The following is a 24,629-nucleotide window of genomic DNA, read 5'->3' as shown; positions in this document are numbered from 1 at the left end:
GCATCCCTGTCTTGTTCCTGTTCTTAGGGGAAATGGTTTTAGTTTTTGCCCATTGAGTATGATGTTAGCTGTGGGTTTGTCATATATAGCTTTTTTTTTTTTTTAAATATATTTTACTGATATTTCACAGAGAGGAAGGGAGAGGGATAGAGAGTTAGAAACATCGATGAGAGAGAAACATCAATCAGCTGCCTCCTGCACACCTCCCACTGGGGATGTGCCCGCAACCAAGGTACATGCCCTTGACCGGAATCGAACCCGGGACCTTTCAGTCCGCAGGCCGACGCTCTATCCACTGAGCCAAACCGGTTTCGGCTCATATATAGCTTTTATTATGTTGAGGTATGATCCTTCTGTTCCCACCTTGTTGAGAGTTTTTATCAAGAAAGAGTGTTGGATTTTGTCTAATGCTTTTTCTACATCAATTGATAATGACTATGTGATTTTTATCTCTCAATTGGTTTATGTGATGTATCACGTTTATTGATTTGCAAATATTGTACCACCCTTGCATTCCTGGGATAAATCCTACTTGGTCATGGTGTATGATCTTTCTGATGTAGTGCTGGTTCCGATTTGTTAGAATTTTGTTGAGGATTTTGGCATCTATGTTCATGAGGGATATTGGCCTGTAATTCTCTTTCATTGTGTTGTCTTTATCTGGTTTTGGTAGTAGGGTGATGCTGGCTTCATAGAAGGAGCTTGGAAGTGTTCCTTCCTCTTGAATTTTCTGGAATAGTCTGAGAAGGATAGGTTTTAGTTCTTCCTTGAATGTTTGGTAAAACTTCCCTGTGAAGCCATCTGGCTCTGGGCTTTTGTTTGCTGGAAGCTTTTTGATAACTGCTTCAATTTCTTCCATAGTTATTGGCCTATTGAGATGTTTAGATTCTTCCTGATTGAGTTTTGGAAGGTTATATTTTTCTAGGAATATGTTCATTTCCTCCTGGTTGTCGAGTTTGTTGGAATAGAGTTGTTCATAGTATTTTTTAACAATCCTTTGTATTTCGCTGGGGTCTGTTGTTATTTTTCCTATTTCATTTCTGAATTTGTTTATTTGGGTCCTCTCTCTTTGCTTCTTGGTGAGCCTGGCTAGAGGTTCATCAATCTTGTTTATCCTTTCAAAGAACCAGCTCTTGGTTTTGTTGATCTTTTGTGTTGTTTTTTTTTTTTTTTTGGTCTCAATGTCATTTATCTCCGGTCTGATCTTTATTATTTCCTTTCTTCTGCTTACACTGGGCATTTCTTGTTGCTCTTTTTCTAACTCTTTGAGTTGTAGAGTTAGGTAATTTATTACCATTGTTTCTTGTTTTTTTTGCAGTAGGCTTGTAGAACTATGAAGTTCCCTCTCAAGACTGCTTTTGCTATGTCCCATAGATTTTGCATTGTTGTGTTTTCATTGTCATTTGTTGCCATTATGTTTTTTATTTGTTCCTTGATCTCTCTGGTAACCCAGTCATTGTTTAATAGCATGCTGTTTAGTCTCCATGTGTTTGATTTTTTTGCATTGTTTTTATTGTAGTTGATTTCCAGTTTTATGCCACTGTGATCTGAGAAGATGCTTGATATGATTTCTATCTTCTTGAATTTGAAGAGACTTTGCCTATGACCCAACATATGGTCTATCTTTGAAAATGACCCATGTGCACTTGAGAAGAATGTATATTCTGTGGCTTTGGGGTGAAATGTTCTGAAGATGTCAATTAATTCCATCTGGTCTAGTGAGTCATTTAAGATTTATGTTTCTTTACTGATTTTTTGTTTAGAGGATTTGTCCAATGGTGATAGTGGAGTATTAAAGTCTCCTACTATGATTGTATTGCTGTCAATCTCTCCTTTGATATCCTCTAGGAGTTTTTTTTATGTATTTGGGTGCTCCTGTATTGGGTGGGTATATGTTTACCAGAGTTATTTCTTCTTGTTGGATTGCTCCCTTTAGTATTATGAAGTGGCCTTCCTTATCTCTTGTTATGTCCTTCACTTTGAGATCTAATTTGTCAGGTATAAGTATTGCTACCCCAGCTTTTTTTTCATTTCCATTCGCCTGGAAAACCTTTTTCCATCCTTCACCCTCAGTCTGTGTGTGTCTTTTTTTCTGAGGTGGGTTTCTTGTAGACAGCAGATACATGGGTCATATTTTCTCATCCAATCTGTTACCCTATGTCTTTTGATTGGGGCATTTAATCCACTTACATTTAAAGTTATTATTGATAGGTACTTATTTGTCTCCATTTATATTCTTTACCGCTGTGTTCCTTCTTCGCTTCCCATTTCTTTTTTTTTACAGCAGACCCTTTAGCATTTCTTGCATTGCTGGTTTGGTGATAATAAATTACCTTAGTCCTTTTATGTCTGTGAAGCTCCTGATTTCACCTTCAATTTTGATTGATAGCCTTGCTGGGTACAGTATTCTTGGATTCAGACCCTTCCTTTGCATGAATTTGTATATTTCACTCCATTTCCTTCTGGCCTGATGAGTTTCTGTTGAGAAATCAGTCGCTAGTCTGATGGGGGTTCCTTTGTAGGCAACTTTCTGTCTCTCTCTTGCCGCTTTTAAGATTCTTACTTTGTCGTTGGTGTTTGGCAATTTAATTATAATGTTCCTTGGCATCCGTCTTTTGGGATTCATTTTGCTTGGGACTCTGTGAGCTTCTTGGATTTGTGTGGGGTTTTTCTTGCCTATATCAGGGAGGTTTTCTGTCATTATTTCTTCAAACAGGTTTTCTATTCCTTGCTCAGTTTCCTCTCCTTCTCGAACCCCTATTATGCGGATGTTGTTTTGTTTCGTGTTGTCCCAAAGTTCCCTTAGGCTCTCCTCCTACTTTTCAATTTTTTTTTTTTCTAGAAGCTTCTCTACTTGGATATTTTTTCCTACCTTGTCTTCTAGCTCACTGATATGGTCCTCTGCTTCTTCTAGTCTACTCCTGATGCTTTCTATTGAGTTCTTTACAGCAGCGATGCCATTTTTCATTTCTTCTTGGTTCTTCTTCATTTCCTCTTGGTTTTTACTCATATTGTCGAATTTGTCTTCCATTCTTTTCAGCCACCTTATGACCATTTCTCTGAATTCTTTCTCTGACAGGTTGCTTGTCTCCATTTTGTCTACTTCCTTTTCTGGTGATGCCTTCTTTTCTTTCATATGCGGGCTGTTTCTTCGTCTCTCCATGGTGTCTCTTCTCCGGGTGTCTGGTTATGTAGTTCTCTCTCTCCTGCGTTGATTTAAAGGCACAAAATACAACACAACCAGGTACAACACCCAAGGCACTGAACAGAAATGTATTCATGATATTAATAACCCCAAATAAAGGTGACCACCAGGGAAAGGCAAATTAGGGGTAGGAGAGAAAGAAGAGGAAAAAAAAAAGGAAAAAAAAAAAAAAAGGAGTGCCAAAATGAAATTGGGAAAAGGGGAAAAAAAGTAAGAGAGAGAATGCCCTAACTGGTTTGGCTCAGTGGATAGAGCACCGGCCTGCGGACTCAAGGGTCCCAGGTTCGATTCCGGTCAAGGGCATGTACCTTGGTTGCGGGCACATCCCCAGGAGGGGGTGTGCAGGAGGCACCTGATCAACGTTTCTCTCTCATCTATGTTTCTAACTCTCTATCTAAGAAAGAGAATAAGAAAGGAAAGGGGAACAAACTATACATATAGGGAGAAAACTCCATTAGAAAAGCCACTAATCCCAGCAAATGCCAGCAACAAGTATCTGGAGATGAATACAAACTATAAACAACAACTAATATTAAGCGAGGTGAGGGAAATCAGAAGCAAAAAACAAAAACAAAGCAAACAAAAAAACAAAACAAAAAAAAAGAATAAGCCAAACAATCTCACAAACAAGCATAAAAAAATCGATATAATCAACATTCAAGCAAACAACAACAAAAGGACAGAGAGAAAAATCATTTTTTGTATAGTGAAGACAGAAAAGAGAGAGGTGTGTATGAACTCTGAGCAGGGGATTGGAAATTAGATATATAAGTAGGGTGAAATTTTAATAGGGGGTAAAAAGAAAGAATGGGGAAAATCTAAAGCAGGAGAAGGGTAAGAGAAACAGGACAACGAGAGGGGAAAAGTTAGGAAGAGAGTGATGGTATAGAGGTAGAGTTGAGATAGAGTAGATTGATGCTAAAGGAAAGATGAAAATAGAATGTAGAACGGTAATCTCAAAGTCAAATAAAGAGAAAATAAAATGACACTTTTTTTAAATAAAGGTAAAATAGTAATATTAATATATACTGATTGGAAATAAAAATGTAATAATTAAAAAGGTAAAATCAAGCGAGGAAAAAAGAAAAAAATTAGTTTCTTAAGTAAAAGATGAAAAATAAAAAAATAAAAAATAAAAAAATAAAAATAAAATGTGCAGTAGTGAAGGTCATTCACTTCCTCTATTGTTCTGTTTGGCACACCTGTTTTCCAGTCAGGACAGTATTGCAGTTCCCTGCATTCCACTGCTCCTCAGTGTTGTAAGCCAGCCCTGATTTTAAGCAGGCGGTGTGTCTTACTTTCTTGTATTCCTTTATTTGTGATTACACAAGAGTCAGTTTGTGACTCAACCCCTGGGTGGCAGTGTTTCTGGATTGACCTCTGGGTCTATAGGTCCTCTCTAGCTTGTGTTTAGATCAGCCTTGGGCAAACTACGGCCCGCGGGCCGGATCCGGCTGTTCTATCCGGTTCTCTTGCTCTCCCCTCCGCTCCTTGACTTTGAATTTATATTAGTTCACACAAACACTCCATCCATGCTTTTGTTCCGGCCCTCCGGTCCAGTTTAAGAACCCATTGTGGCCCTCGAGTCAAAAAGTTTGTCTACCCCTGGTTTAGATCCTGCTTTTCCTGTGGCATTCAATACCGGTTTGTGGGAGTGGGCTGCCCCAGAGCTGGTTCTCCGACAGTCACTCCCCACTCCAATCCCCAGGTTCCAGAAAAACAACTTCCCCCTGCAGTCTCCTAGGGTGTCCCCAACTGGGTGATCCCATGCACTGGGCTCAGCTATCAGAAGCAAGGATTTAAAGAGGAGAAAGCGCAAGTGTGCGAACTCCAGGGCTGCCCGCAAGTCTGCGCAGTCCTTCTTCCTCGCCACCCCCACCCCGTGTCAAAGCAGCTGGCACACTTTTAAAAATTTTAGGCTGTCCTTCTGCATCAGATCAAAATGGGTTGCTCTTTAGAGATCCCCTCTGTTAGCAGCTCTGAGGACCCCCTTCCACATTCATGGATCATGTCAGCCCCAATAGCCACAGATTTTTCTAGGCACAGACTTCCCCCAGTCCTCCAGCTCCCACAGTGTGCGTGTTTCTCTGTCCTGCTGGGACCGGAGACCTCACCATATCCCAGATGAAATCTGACCTTTCCATGGTGTAGCGTAGAGCTCCTCTGCATCTACGTGTTTGTGCCAATTGGGGACCGGTGCTCTGGGATTCACAGCTCTTCGGTGGGTGCCGTAGTTGCTGATTTTCAGGTTTCCGATAACATCCACTTTGCCCTTCAAGATGGCGCGGTCTCCACGTCCGAGCCGGTGGCTCCGGGAGGGAACCCGGCAGCAGTGGGGGCTGTCCGGTCAGGGGAGCCCCGTCCAGCAGTCCCCCACCTTCTCCTGGAGTATAGCTGTCCCTTGACTCACCAACAGACACTCCCCGTGCGACCCTCAGATGTTCTTTATATTTGCTCCGGGACAAGGCTTGGGACACGTCTGTCTATTCCACCACCATTCTTTTTTTTGGGGGGGGGGGGTGTCTTTTTATTTTTTAATTCTTTATTATTAAAAGTATTGCATGTGTCCCCTTTCCCCCCATTGTCCTTTTCCAGTTGTATGTCTTTTAGCTTGTTCTGAAGTAGGTTACAATTTTCATCTGTTTTCTAGACCTATTCCAGTGTTCCATTGTAGAGATGTTATTCTGCTTCTTAGACTCTTCTAATAACTTTGTATGAGATTTGATCTCGATTCTTCTCTGTTGATTATTACTAATATTATTTTTTTAGAGAGAGAGAGGAAGAGTGGGGTGGGGGAGAGAAACATCGATTTGTTCTACTTACTTATGCATTCATTGGTTACTTCTTGTATGTGTCCTGACCTGGGATAGGATCTGCAACCTTGGTGTAGCACAAGCATGTCAAATTCAAAGGCTAACATGGGCCACATAAACAAGATTTAAGTTTATGTGGGCCGCAAAAAAACAAAAGCTTCAATTTTCATAGAAATGTAGGTTTATTTTGATAAAGACATCCTGAATACCAAGGGCTAAAATAAATGAGTAATCGTTAATATAAAATAATAGAACATTTTAATAAAAATTAATATTTTTTCTTGAACATTAACTTACTAGACACTGAATAACTGCACAAATTAATAAACGTAATGCAAATAAATCTATTTTTTTTATTCTCCGAAAGCGAAATATTTCCTGTTGCGCACACCAAACAAGTCAGTCCAAGGTTAATGACGTGGCAATCGGCTGCTGAAAGATTCGCTGCTTATATTAGTGGAGAGAAATGGTGCACCTGTGCGTAAGGTGTGTAAGGGAAATGAATGTAACACAATTATAGTAATCAGTCATTAGCGAACATTGTAGTTTGTTATTAATAATTATGTATAACATGATACTGTAAAAATTAAGTTATGAAATTTTTATTAAAACATTTCTTACATACCATTATATTGGTTGGGCTGCAAAAATATTCGTAGCAGGCTGCATGTGTCTTGTGGGCTACGAGTTTGACATGCTTGTTTGTAGCAGGCCAGCACTATAACCACTGAGAAATACCGGCCAGGTCTCTATCACTAAGTTTTGTCATAAATATTGTCCACGGGTTTTGGTTTTTCATCTAGCTACTCTCTTTTTTTTTGAGGAGCTTCTGAGAGTTTAAAAAAAAATGTTACCACTATTACAGAATACCTAAGATAAACATTTAATACAATGAAGTTTAAAAAGCTAATTTGGAGAGTTCCATCATTTAACCACATTAGTATGTGTTGGAATGTTGTTTAATTTCTCAAGGTTTTGATCCTAAGATAAATGTTCATAGTGCCTTATAGCACAAGGCACATAATAAGCTTTCAGTACACACTTCTTAGTACACATTTATTCAAGAAAACCAAGGTCAAGCACCTTTTTTCTTATTTTGTGGGAAGAGTGCTCATTATAATTCCATCAAGTTGATTAACTTTCAATTGTGGCCTCATGTACATACTTAACTTTTTAAAAGTTGATTGAACTTCAATTTATGCTAATTCCTTGCCAGGATCATTAAGTGTGTCCTCAAAGAAGGGCAGAGCAAGTGGGCAGCCTAGAGTTGGGTTTATGTATTGTCTACATGTGCAGAGTAAGGTGAAGAAAGAAAGAAATGTTATGCTGTCTGTAACAAAATGTAATCTGTGAAGTTTAAAAAGAAGTTTGCATTTTTAAACAATCCTTTTTGGGAAAAGTCACTTTAATTTGAATTTTAATGTGCAAGATTGTGCCTTATATTTTCTGCTTTCTCTTGGATTGTTAAGTAGTTGTTTTTAAGGTTGAACTTTTAAAAAGGTCAGTAGTAGAATTTAGAATTCTCTTTTCCTAATGATTGGTTATAGTTCTTAGGTCATAGCAGTGGAAAGAATGGTAAGATGTTAGTGGAAGTTTTTCATTAATTTAACTCTGTTAATTATATTGCCTAACTAAGTACATCTGAGGGAGTATAACTAAAGGAATAATAAATTATTTGAAGAGTTAGAATCACTAAGACTGACAGAAAGAAGAATCCAGGATGATTTCTGAGCTGAAGTTTAAGCAGCTAGTAGGAAAGAAGCGGCTTGTTCCTAGAATTCTAGTGTTATGAATTTCATTGCAAGTATAGATGACAAAAGACTGATGTGAAACTTTTTCAACTTTGTCATAATAATGCTTAATTTTATTGCTTAAAAAGAAAGAATGCATTCTCTGAATTTATAGCAACTAGCAAATGCTGCAGAAGATAATCAAGATCTGAGAATTTTTAGATACCATGAAACATATGAAAACTGGTAGCTTTGATTCCACATTATTAAAATTTAAAAATTTTAAATGTGTTGTTTACTTTGTTCTTAAAAAGAACTTTTAAAACAGAAACAGAACAACTCCCCTAAAGCACAATTTTTATGAAAACTGATGGAATGGACTCTGTATTAAATATTTCCAAAGAGTTCCTGAGACCAAAAATGGTGGCCCTTCTTTTCCAGCAGCTGGAATCCAAAAGATCTTGAAACCAGTCCTGAAAAGCTTGCTCCTATGCAAGAAATCCTGGTGGCTTTTGAAAGGAAGATAGAGAACTATTCTGCAAAATTTCAAGTGGTAGTAGAGGTGAGTCACTGACATGAAGAATTTATTCAGGGACTACAAATACTCATTTTCTTGTTTTAATTGAGTCTTTCTTTTCTAAATATATATTCAGCTAAGGCAGTTTGAAAAATCTTAGTCTTTGTGTTCTAAAAATTGTAATGAATAGAAAGTAGTAGAGCAAGCAGTATTTCCTCTCCTACAATAAAACAAATATATTGAAATTTTAAGAAGCAAAAACAAATACATTGAATTTTCAGTGATGTAACCTTCAGCAATAATACCATTTCCTTAAATGATGATGCTGGGAAAAGACAACGGTAAATAAATACCGTATTTATACTTTAAGTGTATTTCTACTGTAAGGTATACTTGGGTGAGATTTATAAAAATGTACTAATTTGATTTGATTTATAACCTTTTTGATCATCAGAAGATTTTTGTTGCTACTTCATAACTGTAATTTTGCTACTGTTAATGAATCGTAATGTAAATATCTGTGTTTTCCGATGGTCTTAGGCGTCCCTGCTAGTGGTTCTCAACCTGTGGGTCATTACCCACAGGTTGAGAACCGCTGCTGTAGAGCCTAAGACCATCGGAAAACACAGATATTTACATTACGATTCATTAACAGTAGCAAAATTACAGTTATGAAGTAGCAATGTAAATAATTTTATTGTAATTTTATTGTAAATATCTGTGTTTTCCGATGGTCTTAGGTGTCCCTGCTAGTGGTTCTCAACCTGTGGGTCATTACCCACAGGTTGAGAACCGCTGCTGTAGAGCCTAAGACCATCGGAAAACACAGATATTTACATTGTGATTCATTAACAGTAGCAAAATTACAGTTATGAAGTAGCAATGAAAATAATTTTATGGTTGGGGGTCACCACAACATGAGGAACTGTATTAAAGGGTCATGGCATTAGAAAGGTTGAGAACCACTGTTCTAGTAGGAATGGAGGATACCAGTGAGGAGGGTCTCCTTGCTCTGGATACCCTGACTTAAGTTCCCTTTGGGTAAAAACAATGCACGCTTAATATAGCTTTTCTCTGATTATTGCTTTGGGCAATGGGAAATAGATCAGCATGGTATAAAATTCCAAGGGCACAAAAGTTATAAAGTGAAGCCTCCCATTTCTGTCCCACAGTTGTCCAGTTTCCCTCAGTAAGAACAACCGTATTGATCAGTTTCTTGTATATTCTTACTAAAATATTGTATGCATATATACAAACATACAGGTGATACACACTTTTAGTTGTTTCACATCCTTACACACTAATCTGGAGGTAAGATTCTTTCCCCCCATCCATTCCTCGGAAAATTGGGTAGAAGAGTACTAATTTACATGGTTTTATCTTTCTTCCAGATTTAACATAGGCATGTAGCATCCTTCCTTTATACACTAACTAGGGGCCCGGTGCACGAAATTCGTGCACGGTGTGGGGGTGTCCCTCAGCCCAGCCTGCACCCTCTCCAATCTGGGACCACTTGAGGGATGTCCGACAGCTTGTTTATGCCCAGTCCCGGTAGAATCGGGCCTAAACAGGCTGTCGGACATTTCTCTCACAATCCAGGACTGCTGGCTCCCAACTGCTTGCCTGCCTGCCTTCCTGATTGCCCATAACCACTCCACTGCAGGCCTGATTGATGCCTAACTGCTCCCCTGCCAGCCTGATTGCCCCTAACTGCCCTCCCCTGCAGACCTTGGTCCCCCCCAACGGCCCTTCCCTGCAGGCCCGGTCGCCCCTAACTTCCCTCCTCTGCCGGCCTGGTCACCCCTAACTGCCCTCCCCTTCCAGCTTGATCGCTCCCAACTGCCCTCCCTTGCAGGTCTGGTCCCTCCCAACTGCCCTCCCCTGCTGGCCATCTTGTGGTGGCTATCTTGTGTCCACATGGGGCAGCCATCTTTGACCACATGGGGGCAGCCATCTTGTGTGTTGGAGTGATGGTCAATCTGCATATTACTCTTTTATTAGATAGGATAGAGGCCTGGTGCATGGGTGGGGGACAGCTGGTTTGCCCTGAAGGGTGTCCCGGATCAGGGTGAGGGTTCCCTTGGGGCGTGGGGTGGCCTGGGCGAGGGGCCTGTGGTGGTTTGCAGGCCGGCCATGCCCCCTGACATCCCAAGCGGAGGCCCTGGTATCTGGGATTTATTTATCTTCTATAATTGAATCTTTGTAGCCTTGAGCGCAGGCCAGGGCCGGCCAGGAAGCTTGGCTTCCTCCATTGCTGGGGGCAACCCAAGCCTCCTGCTCTCTCCAGCTCCGTGGCTGCCGCCATTTTTGTTGGGATTTATGTATCTTCTATAATTGAAACTTTGTAGCCTTGAACGGAGGCCAGGGCTGGCCAGGGCAGGCAGGATCCTCCTTTGCCAGGGAAACAGAAGCCTCCTGCTTGATCCGTGACTGCAGCCATCTTGGTTGGGTTAATTTACATACTCGCTTCTGATTGGCTGGTGAGTGTGGCTTGTGGGTGTAGCGGAGGTGTGGTCAATTTGCATATTACTCTTATTAGATAGGATATGTAAGATTCTATTGATTATTTTAATGTTGCCTTTGGGACTTTAAAAGAGCTTTCTAATTGCTATATTGTAATCTAATTATTTGCAACAAGGCAATTGGTAATCTTAGTTATTTATTTTGTAGCTGCTCCTCTCTTACCCACTTATTTCATTTTTTAAGAACAGAAGTAAACCCAGAAAGGCAAATCAGTACATACTACATACAATTCATGAAAACTTTGCAGGTAGCTTCCTAAATAATACATTAGTATGAATTTTAGTTTAACAATGAATGGTTATTAACTAGGTACCTGTTAGTGTCTGAAGGAGAAAGTGGAGGAAATATTTACAGGGACAGATAGGAAGTAGGTACAGAGACAAAGGGGAGGATGCACAACGTGAAGGAGAAGGGAGGTCCAAGCAGCCATAGTTTTTAAATTTAGCCACTGGATGGACTGAACTGTGTTTGGCTTTTGTTGGGCTAGTAGGACAAAAGAAGTCATAACCTGGAGATACAATTAGTTGTATCACTTAATTGGATTTCACAAAGAGCTCTACTTCTCAATATTTTGGAAGATTAAAGAAAAAATGATGTTTTATTCTCAGGAGAATGAATCATTAACTTGGAATATTAAGTGGCTTCTCATTTATTATTATTTCTGATATTGACAGTGATTTAAACTAGAGCACATTTTACTTCTGTTTCTGTTACCTTTTATCTTCACATTCACTTGAAAGCTCTTTTTTTTTCAGTTAAAACCATTTATGTGTGCTGCTTATTTTACCATCCCCCCCAAAAGCAACTTTAGAACACTTTTAGAATATAGATTTTGTTTTTAAAACAAAACTAGAATAGAGTGTGAAATGTTTTCTACTTAGAAAGTTTCAGAAATAGAAATGCTTCATCCACATTAGATTGTGATGATAACATGTCAGCCCACATATGCTTTTCAGCATTTCATTTTAAAATAGTGTTTTTGAAATTGAATCTCAAATGATGTGTGAGGCTTTGGGAAAGTGTTAGTCTTTGTACTGGGTTAAGTGGAGAAACAACAGATAGATTATGGATTGACAAGGACAAAATACTTTTTTTTTAGTAGGGTTTTGAGATTTGTAAGTGATTTATACCATTTTCAGGTGAAGCCTGCCTTTGCAATTATAATGGTAATAATTTTGGATGAAGTTTTTCATTCAAAAGGTACAATGTAAAATTCATCTTTCTAGGAACGTATGATGTAAAATAGGACAGATTGAATTTAATAGGTATAGTAAATAATATTAATTTTAAAATGTGCTCTACCTAAATGGCAATTTATTTAAAAGAAGTATATGCCCCTTTCCAGACCCCCCACCTTTTTTTTTTTTTCTTTTTGCAACCATTCTGCTCTTCCAAGCTCTGGAAAACTGAATTATAAATGGCAGAGAATAAGCAACTAGAATTCTCCTGTTAGTGCATTTTTCTAAAGCATTTTTGATGGGAGAACCTAAAAGAAGTAATGTTTTAGTAACAGGAATGATGCTTTAATAATGGAGGCAACACTTACAGTATTCTGTTTTATGTTGACATTTCCTGGATACTTCTTTTGACTAGTTGATGCATGGCAGTAAGGATTGGGACTGAAAAAATTTGATCCTAGTCTCCTCTGTAACTGATTCATTGTATTATCCAGTAGAGCAATAATATAACCTCTGTCTGCTTCAATTTCCTAGAATTGTGAGCCTCTAAAGCAAAGAGCATAGTGTTTGTAAGCCCTGCAGCTTGTAGTTTCCAGTTTTGTTAGATGCAATCTGAGATACCTAAACTACTGATACCTCCCATATACACACCAACCACATTTTAATGCCATACATGTATATGTATATGTTAGGAGCCAGTGGTCCCGGATTGCGAGAGGAATACTATACTAGTGGCCTGGTGCACGAAATTCGTGCACTGGGGAGGGGGTGTTGTCCCTCAGCCCAGCTTGCACCCTTTCCAATCTGGGACCCCTTGGGGGATGTTCGACTGCCGGACATCCCTCTCGCAATCCGGGACCACTGGCTCCTAACTGCTCACCTGCCTGCCTGCCTGATCGCCCATAACACTCTGCCTGCTGGCCTACTTGCCCCCAACTGCCTCCCCCTGGCCTTCTCGCCCCCAACTTCCCCCTCCCCCCCGCTGGCCTGCTCAGCCCCAACTGCCCCCCCCCCCCCGCCAGCCTGCTCGCCCCCAACTGCTCCCCCCCCCCCGCCGGCCTGATCACCCCCAACTGCCCTCCCCTCCTGGCCTGATCACCCCTAACTGCCTCTACCTCGGCCCCGCCATCATGGCTTTGTCCGGAAGGTCTCCCGGTCTAATTAGCATATTACCCTTTTATTAGTATAGATAGATAGAGGCCTGGTGCATGGGTGGGGGCTGGCTGGTCTGCCCTAAAGGGGGTCCCAGATCAGGGTGGGGTCCTTGGGGGGCCGGGCCGACCTGGTTGAGGGGCCTGGGGTGGTTTGCAGGCTGGCCACGCCCCAATCGGGGTGGGGGTCCCTACTGGGGGCGGTGCTGGCCTGGGTGAGGGGCTGGGGTGGTTTGCAGGCTGGCCACGCCCCCATCAGGGTGGGGGTCCCCGCTGGGGGCTGTGGCCAGCTTTGTGAGGGACTGAGGGCTGTTTTCAGGCTGGCCACACCCCCATTGGTGTGGGGGTCCTCGCTGGGGAGCGTGGCCGGCCTGGGTGAGGGGCTGATGGCTGTTTGCAGGCTGGCCACGCCCCCATTAGGGTGAGGTTTCCCACTGGAGGCCGGGTGGGCCTGGGAAAGGGGCTGATGGCCGTTTGCAGGCTGGCCACGCCCCCACTGGGGTGAGGGGCCCTGCTGGGGGGCGTGGCCGGCCTGGGAGAGGTGCTGAGGACCGTTTGGGGGCGGTTTATCTGGAAGGACGTCCAGAAGGTCTCCGGGAGTTCTCCTGGTCTAATTAGCATATTACTCTTTTATTAGTATAGAAGAATTAGGCATGCAGTGTATAATATTTATATATAAAAATGAAGTATTGAAGGTAACATTTATCATTATAGTCATTAGGATTTTTTATTTTCTGCTGATTACCAGACAACAGAGTTTGCTCTTCAAGACCAATAGAATAAATTTTCTTAAGTGTTCTATAGGGCTCTCACCTGTAGTGTCTTGATACTTTCAAACAACTAGTTTGTACCATACTCCTATTACTTCCTCAAAATGCCTTCTCCTATTGTTTATTTTCCCTGGTTTTAATCTCCAAATTGTTTAATCTTCTAACTCTACTGATCTTTTCATTGCTGACTTTCCTTATGCTGTATTCTACTTTTTAGAAATTATCTGAGCTTACTAATATCTTCCTTCTTACAAAATGACCCTTCTACATTGGTGATGTCATTGAATCATTATTTCCCCCTGTCCCAACTAACAACCACACACCTGTGCACTTGCACCCAGTCAGTTTTTGGTAGTGGTCTCTTGTAGAAATGACACATTATTTCACATCACTACTCCCTTTCAGATTTTATACCTCTCTTTTTTTTTTTCTCCTAATTGATATGGATAGCATTCCTAGTACAACTATAACTTGGTATAATGTACACGTATGCCTTATTCCTAAATATTATTTTTGCCAAAAAAGTGTAATGACCTACATTAAAGACTATTATATATAACTAGAGGCCCGGTGCATGAAATTTGTGCATGGGGGGGTGTGTCCCTCAGTCCAGCCTGCACCCTTTCCAATCTGGGACCCCTCAGGGGATGTCCGATTGCTGGCAGTTGGACATCCCTCTCACAATCCAGGGCTGCTAGCTTCTAACCACTCACCTGACTGCCTGCCTGCCTGATTGCCCCTAACCACTCTTCCTGCCAGCCTAATAGCCCCCTAACTGCTCCCCTGCCAGCATGATTGTCCCCAACTGCCTTCCCCTGCGGGGCTGAGGGGACTGGGGGACTGAGGCTGGATGAGGCGGGGCTGAGGGGACTGGGGGGCTCCGGCTGGATGAGGCGGGGCTGAGGGGACTGGGGGACTGAGGCTGGATGAGGCGGGTCTGAGGGGACTGGGGGACTGAGGCTGGATGAGGCGGGGCTGAGGGGACTGAGTGCCACCATCTTGTGTCTGTGGGCACCCCATCTTGTGAGGGTGTGGCAGTCAGTTAGCATATTCCCTCTTTATTGGCTGTGGGCGCCGCCATCTTTGTGAGGGTGTGATGGTCAATTAGGATATTTCCTATTTGTTAGATAGGATGTGTATAGTCCTATCATTGAATATAAGATATCACTGATTGTAAGGTAAACCTACATTTTACAGACTAATAAAAAAATTATTTATTATAAGATAACATCAATTATAAGATCTATTACTATTTCATACATGTTAAAATATGAAGAAAAATGTAACGGGATCAATGAGATGTGGCATGTATAGTAGATACTGTTTTTAGTCTTACTAATTTTTTTTTGTTAAAATTTCCATGTATTCTTGTTTGCTTGATAAACTTTTCAAATTTTTTTACTTTCATAGTTTTTGTGAGCTGTTTCTAAGTTACTTTTCGCTTCATTGCATATATGGTGCAAATTAAGAAATTATTTTTTCTTGGTCTAATTCTTTCTAATTGTTTAATGTCTTTATGATCACATAACTTGATTATCTCTACTCTACTTTCAAATTCCCACCATGGCACAAAGATTCAGTATCATTTGAATATTTGAGATGGGAAACATTTTTTCTTTTTTCAAAAAGAGCAAGCTGTATTGAAAATTTCTCAACTCTTCTCCTGCCACACAGAATTACATATTAGCTCTATGCATAGCTAACTTCCTGGTAGGATGTGTCATGATGTAATACAGTCCTCTGACCCTGTCTTGTCAGTTCATTTTATACAGACTTTTCCTCATCTCATATACTTAAAATTTTTATTTTAAAATTATAGTTGACATATGATATTTTATTAGCATCGAATACATTTTTGAAACTTGGGTTTATTTTGCTTTAGCTTCTGTTTGTTTTTTTTCTTCTCTAAAACTAAATAAAAACACAAAAATTATTTTTCCCAGCCCCCTATTACTTCACTTTCTCATTGTCTCTAGAAGAATGACTTACAAATCATGTTTAATTTGAGAGAATATGTATGTTGAGGTGGGGTGGAGAGCCATAAGTTAGGGTATATTATTATTTTGCATAGTTGGGAGAAATGTCACTATTTTTTTATTTGAAGGAAGGTAAACTCCATGTATCCTTGAGGCCTACAACTCAAGGTCAACATTCAATAATCTGTTAAATCTGAATTGCCTTTTCCAGGATGTTGGGGGAGGGGGGGTGGTGGGAGGAGAGCAGAGAGGTGGAGGGGGTGTTCAGGAAACCAGAAAAATAAGAGGAATTATAAAAACAGGTTTTTCTACCAGTTAAAACATTTTAAGGAACTCAAGCCATATGTAAATAATGTAAAATAATAATAGAATAATGCTTTGTTTATAAATGTTAATTTAATTTTTAATGTAATAGACTATCCAGGAAGTACTGTATGGTTAGTCTTTACTCATAGATGATACTGAAATATAATTAAAATGGTTGAAATTATTATCAAAAACTCTTGGGGTTTATAGATTTTAGGGAGGAAGATCTATGAACTCCTGAACTTGTATGTAAAGTTTGGCCATTGGGCACAGTTTTTTTGTTTGTTTGGTAGGAAGAGGATCCATAGCTTTCAGCAAGATCTCAAATAAGTTAATAACTCCAAAGAAATTAATCCACTTATGTAGAGGTCAGCACTATTTCTCTTTTATCTGCTTTCCATAGTGATCTTGAGTATAAATCATGAAACCCCAGAGTATTTTGAAAATCAAAACAAGGAAAATTTGATCTTGAATTATTTACTTTGAAAATGGTGGTGGTGTTCAAGTGGTATATTTAAAGCAATAATACTGCACATGAACAACCCTAGGAATTCACTTGTAGGAAATAGTGAGTATAAATGAAGATGCTATTATATACACAGAAAAAAGGCATTAGAAAACTGTGGATCCATATATGTTGAGAAAAATGTGTTAGAAATATGTTCTTATTTTGAACATAGTACTTTCATAATTGTGACTTAAATCATTTTTTTAAAGTGAAGTATATGTACTGGAAATAAATGTTACCTTGTATATGTATACACTAGGGGCCCGGTACATGAAATTCGTGCACGGGAGTGGGGGGCGGGAGGTGTTCCTCAGCCCGGCCTGCACCCTCCCCAATCTGGGACCCCTCGAAGGATGTCTTACTGCTGGTTTACAGGGATCGGGCCTAAACTGGCAGTCGGACATCCCTCTCACAATCCGGGACTGCTGGCTCCAGCCGCTCACCTGCCTGTCTGCCTGCCTGATTGCCCCTAACGACTCTGCCTGCCGGCCTGCTCGCCCCCAACTGCTCCCCGCCACCGGCCTGCTCGCCCCCAAATGCCCCCCCGCCAGCCTGATCACTCCCAACTGCCCCCCCCATGCCAGCCTGCTTACCCCCAACTGCCCCCCCTGTTGGCCTGCTCGCCCCCACCCTCCCTCCCCACTGGCCTGCTCACCCCCAATTGCCCCCCTGCTGACCTGCTCACTCCAAACTGCCCCTCCATCCTGATCACCTCCAACTGGCCCCCCTGCTGGTCTGCTTACTCCCAACGGCCCTGCCCCTCACCAGCCTGATCACCCACAGCTGCCATCCCATCCTGGCCTGATCACCCCCCGGCGACCCAAGCTCACAGCCCCTCCTTTTTTGCTTTGCTTTTTTTTTTTTCAGCACCTCCTTGAGCGGAGGCCAGGGCTGGCTGGAAGCAAGTATCTGGGATTTATTTATTTTCTATAATTGAAACTTTGTAGCCTTGAGTGGAGGCCAGGGCCTGCCAGGGCGGGCGGGAAGCTTGGCTTCCTCCATCACCAGGGGTAACCCAAACCTCCTGCTCTCTCCAGCTCTGTGGCCACCGCCATTTTTGTTGGGATTTATTTATCTTTTATAATTGAAACTTTGTAGCCTTGAGCGGAGGCCAGGGCCAGCTGGTAGCCTGGGTTGCCCCTGGCAACCCAAGCTCCCAGCGTCTCCTTGAGCGGAGGCCAGGGCCGGCTGGAAGCAGGTATCTGGGATATATTTATCTTCTATAATTGAAACTTTGTAGCCTTGAGCGGAGGCCAGGGCCGTCCAGGGTGGGCGGGAAGCTTGGCTTCCTCCATCGCTGGGGCAACCCAAGCCTCCTGCTTGCTCCAGCTCCGTGGCCACTGCCATCTTGGTTGGGTTAATTTGAATACTCGCTCCTGATTGGCTTGTGGGCGTGGCTTGTGGGCGTAGCAGAGGTACGGTCAATTTGCATGTTTCTCTTTTATTAGTGTAGATGTGTGTATGTATGTGTATATATGTGTGTGTGTATAGGAATTTCTTTTTTTAAAAAATATTTTTACTAGAGGCTCGGTGCATGAAATTTGTGCACGGGTAGGGTCCCTGGGCCTGGCCGGCGACCAGGGCCAATATGTGGGGGGACTGGCAGGGTGATCGGGGTTCCCACTCGCACCCGCCTTGGCTGGCCTGGTGCCGCCCACTCGCCAGCCCCGCCCCCCCGCCACCGTTTGGGGCCTGTGGGCTGAGGCAGCTTCTGCATTGAACGTTTGTCCCCTCGTGGTCAGTACACGTCATAGCGACTGGTTGTTCCGTCATTTGGTCGATTTGCATATCAGGGTTTTATATAGATAGATTTATTTCAGAGAGGAAGGGAGAGGGAGAGAGAGATACAAACATCAGTGATGAGAGGGAATTATTGATTGGCTTCCTCCTGCACGTCTGACACTGAGGGCAAGCACGCAACCTGGGTATGTGCCCTGACCGAGAATTGAACCATGACTTCCTGGTTGATAGGTCGATGCTCATCCACTGAGCCACACTGGCCAGGCAGGAATTACTTTTAAATGCTCGTGTGAATAATGCAAATACTTGATTTTTGTTTTTATTATAGTGCATGCAGGATATGGGAAATACTAAAGCAAGACTACTCTATGAAGCCAATCTTCCAGAGAACTTTCGAAGACCACAGACAGATCAGTATCCTTTAATACTTCTTTATTGTGGGTTTGTAAAGAATGAACTCATTTTTATAGTTCATATTTTAACTGTGCTTAGGAAGATGTGGAAAGATGTGAACTTTATCATACTGTTGCTCATTAAAGATAAAACTTGCTCTGTCCTGGGCTGTGCTTTGTATATGGTAAATTTTTGTTAGGAATCTGGTAATACATGATCTACGTAGTATTTTTATGTATTTATTACTAAGTATAAAATATACCTATTCTTCTTGATTGATCTCTATTTATTTTATTTTTCACTAAAACTTTACTTATTTATTCTGAGGGGTTGGGGAGAAAGAAGGATCGATTTGTTGTTTCACTATTTAAATGGTTGCTTCTTGTATTTACCCTGACAGGAGATCAAACTGTAACCTTGGCATATTGGGCCAATGTTCTAACCAATAGAGCTTCCCGGCCAGGGCTGTGATTTCCACCTCTTGATTGGAGAGTTTATTTTAGACTGTATATTAGAGACTTATTTGCGTATATCGTGAATATTTTAAAAAATCTTTTCCAAAGGGATTTTCTTTGATCACCTTTATATTGTAATTATATTTATGTGAAGTAGTTTGGCATGTATACATTTAAATGGCAAATTACATATTTAGTGTAAGTAGAGTACTGAAGTAATTTATGCTAATATTCATTACTGATATTCCATATTTGCATAGGTTGCACAACTGTGTTTACTTTACAAATCTGTTCTAATGAATGAATAGAATATTTTCTCACAGGCATTTTAATTAGGATGTTTTCACATTTGCTAAAGATAAACATTTGATTCTGTAGGATTTCTTAAACTCATTGAAGTTTGAGAAAGCAGCTTATCAAAATTGTGCTGCTCTATAAATAATAATATCTAATTCATTGTAGGTATTTGTGATTCTATCCATAGGTGACATTTTCAGTTTTGACAGTAAAATGTAGTTTCTTAAAAATCAGTTATATATTAGTTATATATTATCCACTTGTGTACCAAAACAGTTTGAATGGTCAAACAGTGAAAAAAAGATGATCTTTTCACACATGAGATACAGGTCATTATATATATTTTCATATTTATGTAGAAATCTTTTAAGTTATATTCAAGAAATTAGTATTTGTATTAGACTTTTTCTGTTTCTGCTTCCCCACCTCCTTCCCACAAATTTAGCAATCTGGTATCCAAGACTATTTTTATTATAGCAAGATCCATTTCAGACATAAAAATTGTATGAGAAGTATTATAGTGTGAAGAAACATAACATTTTAAGGTCTTGATGTGACAAGATTTGTTTTGTGGGTTAAGTGGCAGTAGAAGCTTATTTTCCAAATTATGAAGAATTTTTAATACTATGTAGAGCAGTTTAGACCTCATTTCATTGGCCTAAAGGGTTGAAGGATTTGAAAAACCTCAAAGGGTTTTGAAGCAGGAGAAACATTGAAAAACATTAACTTCTCCACAAGGAAGATTAGTTGAAGGAGATCTTGGGGTCAGAGAGACCATATAGAATACTTAGTATAGCCCTGAAATGAGTAATAACAAGATATAAATTAAATAGTGACATTGAAAATGGAGAGCAGGCAATTGGGAAGATTGGAAGGAAATTTGGGAAAGTAGGAGCAGTTGGGTTAGGTTTAGATTGGCTTTGTTTCTGAGAAAAATACTGAGATGACCCCAGATATTCTAGCTTGGCTGAGGTTCTGTGAAATTCAGTGGAGAGAGGAATTCAGTACCAATGAAAGTTTAAGGGTTAGAAATGAAAGATAATGAGCCATGCTTTATTACTTTGGGCAGGTTGAGGTGTGTGTTGGACACATAGTTAGAGATACCCATTTAGTAACTGGAAACATTAGTCTGCACCCTAGAAGAAAGAAGAATGCTTATTTGATTTTTCAAATTAAATGTGACTACTTCTAAAGCATTTACAAATTATGGTCATATTTATATGAGGTGTCAACCTCTTATTGTTCACAATAAGTATGTTCTTTTTTCTCTTCCCATTTGTGGAGATAAAAGTTATCTCTACAATGAAAATTGCTCAATTCATCCACAAAGGGCCAGCTTTTTTGATCGTTTCATCTTTTTTTTGTTAGAAAAATATAAAAATATAATATGAATTTAGATTTATAATTATGAGCAAACTTAACATTTAGCTGATTTACATGTAAAATAATTTATGTAAATATAACATTGCATTTTATGAAAATCTTGGCACACTTGTTAATTTTTGGTATAAAATTGGCTGTCAAAATGCTCACATATCTAAATAAGCAGCCTTTTAGCAGCCCCAGCACTTTATACTTGAAAGGGTCGCCAAGGCTACTTTGAAAATAAAGATGCCCTCCAAATTTGACATTCTTCTTAAGATTTTAGAGCATGTATTATCATTACCAGAAATTAACGGATTGATTCACAAATGAACTTGTGTTGAACAATAACATTCTGGAAAGGTAGATATCAGACATTCCTAGTTTTGAATCACAACTCTCCTTTGTACTGTACTAGCAGAATTCCAGAGAACTTCTAAAACTTTCTGTGCTCCAGTTTTAGATGTAAATGGCACTTACCTTATAGGTTAAGAGGAGAAAAAAAAGATAATGTAAAGTGCCTTTGACATAGGTTGTAGAAAACTATCTTAAAAATCGGTTTCAGTCATTTCGCTTATTTTAATAAGTTGAATGTTTAGATTTTCTATCTTGCCATTATGAAAGGCCTTTGAGTGCTTTCATAATGCCTCAACTCTTTTATATCCACTGAGTAGTGATCTGTCAACTCTTTCTATTATCTATTGCCTCAACTGTCAATTTTTAAAAGGCTTTTGTTAACTTCTAATATGGAGTTACTGACTGAAAATATATTGTTTTACTGTTTTAGGTAACTTTTCTTTTGAACAGAAGAGTGTCTTAACCTGGGGATCCACAGAGATTGTATTTCAGAGTAATTCATTTCCTTTATAAGTCTATGTATTTTATTTTATGCATTAAGAATCACTATTCCAGAAAGGAGTCCACAGTTTTTACCTTTGGGGTTCATGGTACTAAAAAGGTTAAGAATTCTTGATGGAAGAATTTCCATTTAGTGATAAAGCAGTAATTGAGTGGAAGGAGAAGTCATCTATATCAGATAACCCCCAATTCTCAAATCCCACTAGAAGTGGCTCACTCCATCAATAGGAAAGGCTAATTTAGCCACCTTCAGAAACATTAAATAGCAGTAATCTTGGCTTTAGCTTCTTGACTTCTCCCCCATTTCTCAGATTTGGGGGAGAAAAAAAATTGGCCACCACTCAGATGCAGCATGTATATTGGGAAAAAATATAAGTAGTACAATCTCAATCGTTTGATATTTCCAAGTTCCTGATTCTTTATCTATGATGTGAAAATAATAATATACACATTACTGGGCTGTGGAAGGATTAAAGGAAAGAAACCATGGACAACACACAATGTCTGGTATACTGCGGGTACTGTATGGATATTCGTTTCTTTATACTGAAAATCCAAAATGAACCTTAATTGAGTTTAGAGTTTGGGGAAGATGGAGTTGAGCTTAGGAATGTCATGGAATTGAGAAATACAGTTACTTTCCTTTCCAGAATTGGGTTGAGTGGTTTTGTTGGTTGGGGGAAATTTCCTGAAAGAGACCAACTTTTTTGGTAGAAAGAAAAGTAGATTATAGAATTTAGTTATAGAAATAGTGTGAGAGGAAAACATAGACTGAGGAGTAGGAAAAATGAATTTAGAATTTAAACTTTGTGGAAAGGAATGAATCAAGGGGTGTGTACATGCCACTGAGCTCATGCTTTTCCTTAAGTTATTTGTTTTCAGAGCAGTGGAATTTTTCATCAGAGATAAATATGAAAAGAAGAAATACTATGATAAAAATGCTATAGCTGTTACAAATGTAAGTAAAATCTTCATCTGTCACTAATTTAAGTTTGTTCAATATATCTTGAACTTTAACATACAATACGCTCAATTTATTTATTGTAAAAATATACTAGTTATATACTTTGTCAAATTTGTATATTGGAATTTTTTGTCAAATATGTTAATGAGCTCTCCTGGAGCAGAACTCTTGATTTAGAAAGGAGCATATTCTAAGAGTCTAATAACTGCCTAAATGGCGTTTAATTAAGTTAATTTTATGAAATTTACAAAAAAGATAAAGCCAATAATTGAACAAAGGGGGAGAGGAAATTATTTTACTACATTGTGGAAATTTGTGTAAAATGAAAAGGCCAATTTATCCTCCCCTGAGGGCTTTAGTGGACCTGTTAATTGGTTATTATCAAGCCTTTTGATAACTAATAGTTGAACCTTACTATAGTGATCAAATATAATATATCACTTTTTTATATATATATTTTATTGATTTTTTACAGAGAGGAAGGGAGAGGGATAGAGAGTTAGAAACATCGATGAGAGAGAAACATCGATCAGCTGCCTCCTGCACACCCCCCACTGGGGATGTGCCCACAACCGAGGTACATGCCCTTGACCGGAATCGAACCTGGGACCCTTCAGTCTGCAGGCCGACACTCTATCCGCTGAGCCAAACTGGTCAGGGCTATATCACTTTTTTTTAAATGTTTTTTTTTCCTGATTATATTTTCCCATTCCATTTAGTTATAATTTAAGACTAATTGTCTTTATTGATGCAATCATATTTTTGGCCTTTGATTTTTAGATTAATAAGCAAGCTATAAGGTAGTTAATCTTGTGGTTAAGTCTGACAAGCAATTTAGAGACAATGATTTCATCTCATTGTATATGCAAACTGGGTTTTTCTTTTCAGTCCATAAGGAGAAGCAATATACTAAAAAATTTAATAAAATACTAACAAAGTAAGGATATTTTAGTATATTGTCTTTGACCATGAAAAATCTTGTTAAAAAATATATTGTTAATGTGTATTTTTGAGCAAAGATACCCTGTGTGTAGAGTTTGGGCTGCATTTACAATGAATGTAGGAGAGGAAATCTTTTGAAAGACTGACAACAATTGACAATATTGAGTGACATTTATAATGTGATAACTAAGTTTAGTTATAGCATTATGGGGAAAAGAGGTCTAACTTTTAAGCAAGTAATATGTTTTCATGTTAAATTTTAAGAAATCCTTTTAGCGTGTTTTATAAAATACTAGAGGCCCAGTGCGCGAAATTTGTGCACTTGGTGCGGGGGAGGGGGGGTCCCTCAGCCCGGCCTGTGCCCTCTCACAGTCCAGGAGCCCTTGGGATGTCTGACTGTCGCGGAGGTGGGAGAGGCTCCTGCCACCACCGCTGCACTCGCCAGCCGTGAACCCGGCTCAGGGTTTCTGGCTGAGCGGCGTTCCCCCTGTGGGAGCGCACTGACCACCAGGGGGCAGCTCCTGCGTTGAGCATCTGCCCCCTGGTGGTCAGTGCACGTCATAGTGACCGGTCGTTCCACCTTCGATCGATTTGCATATTAGCCTTTTATTATATAGGATACTGCTTTACATTAAACATTCTTTGTAATATTCTAAACTTTAAAAAATGTTATTGGAATGACAGTTAATAAAATTATATATGTTTCAGGTGTACAATTCTATAATACATCATCTGTACAGTGTATTGTGTCTGTATTGTTCACCATCCCAAGTCAAGTCTGTTTCCATCACCTTTTATCTTCCCTATGCCCTCTTCTACTTCCCCCCACACCTTAAACTTTTAAATTAAATCTATATTTATAGTATTTTTTCTTCATGAGAACAATTTAGAAATTACTTTTATATAGTAATGTATACGAAAATGGTTTTACCTTTAAATGA

At 39.7% G+C, this 24,629-nt stretch overlaps 1 protein-coding gene across 4 annotated transcripts in view; it reads left to right on the top strand.

Moving 5' to 3' along the window:
- The window catches only part of SMAP1 (small ArfGAP 1), a 157,416-nt gene that overhangs the window by 59,626 nt on the left and 73,161 nt on the right, over nucleotides 1-24,629 (top strand). For all 4 annotated transcript variants that reach the window (XM_080663704.1, XM_080663702.1, XM_080663703.1 and 1 more), the window contains exons 3-4: nucleotides 18,746-18,831; nucleotides 22,665-22,740. In XM_080663704.1, coding sequence (XP_080519830.1) covers nucleotides 18,749-18,831; nucleotides 22,665-22,740 — 159 coding nt within the window. In that variant the 5' untranslated portion in view covers nucleotides 18,746-18,748. The remainder of the gene's footprint in view (nucleotides 1-18,745; nucleotides 18,832-22,664; nucleotides 22,741-24,629) is intronic.

The sequence above is a fragment of the Plecotus auritus genome (genome assembly GCF_963455305.1).
Source record: "Plecotus auritus genome assembly, chromosome: 4".
NCBI lineage: Eukaryota > Metazoa > Chordata > Mammalia > Chiroptera > Vespertilionidae > Plecotus > Plecotus auritus.
The sequence above is the reverse complement of the archived record's forward strand: the minus strand, read 5'-3'. Positions and strand labels throughout refer to the sequence as shown.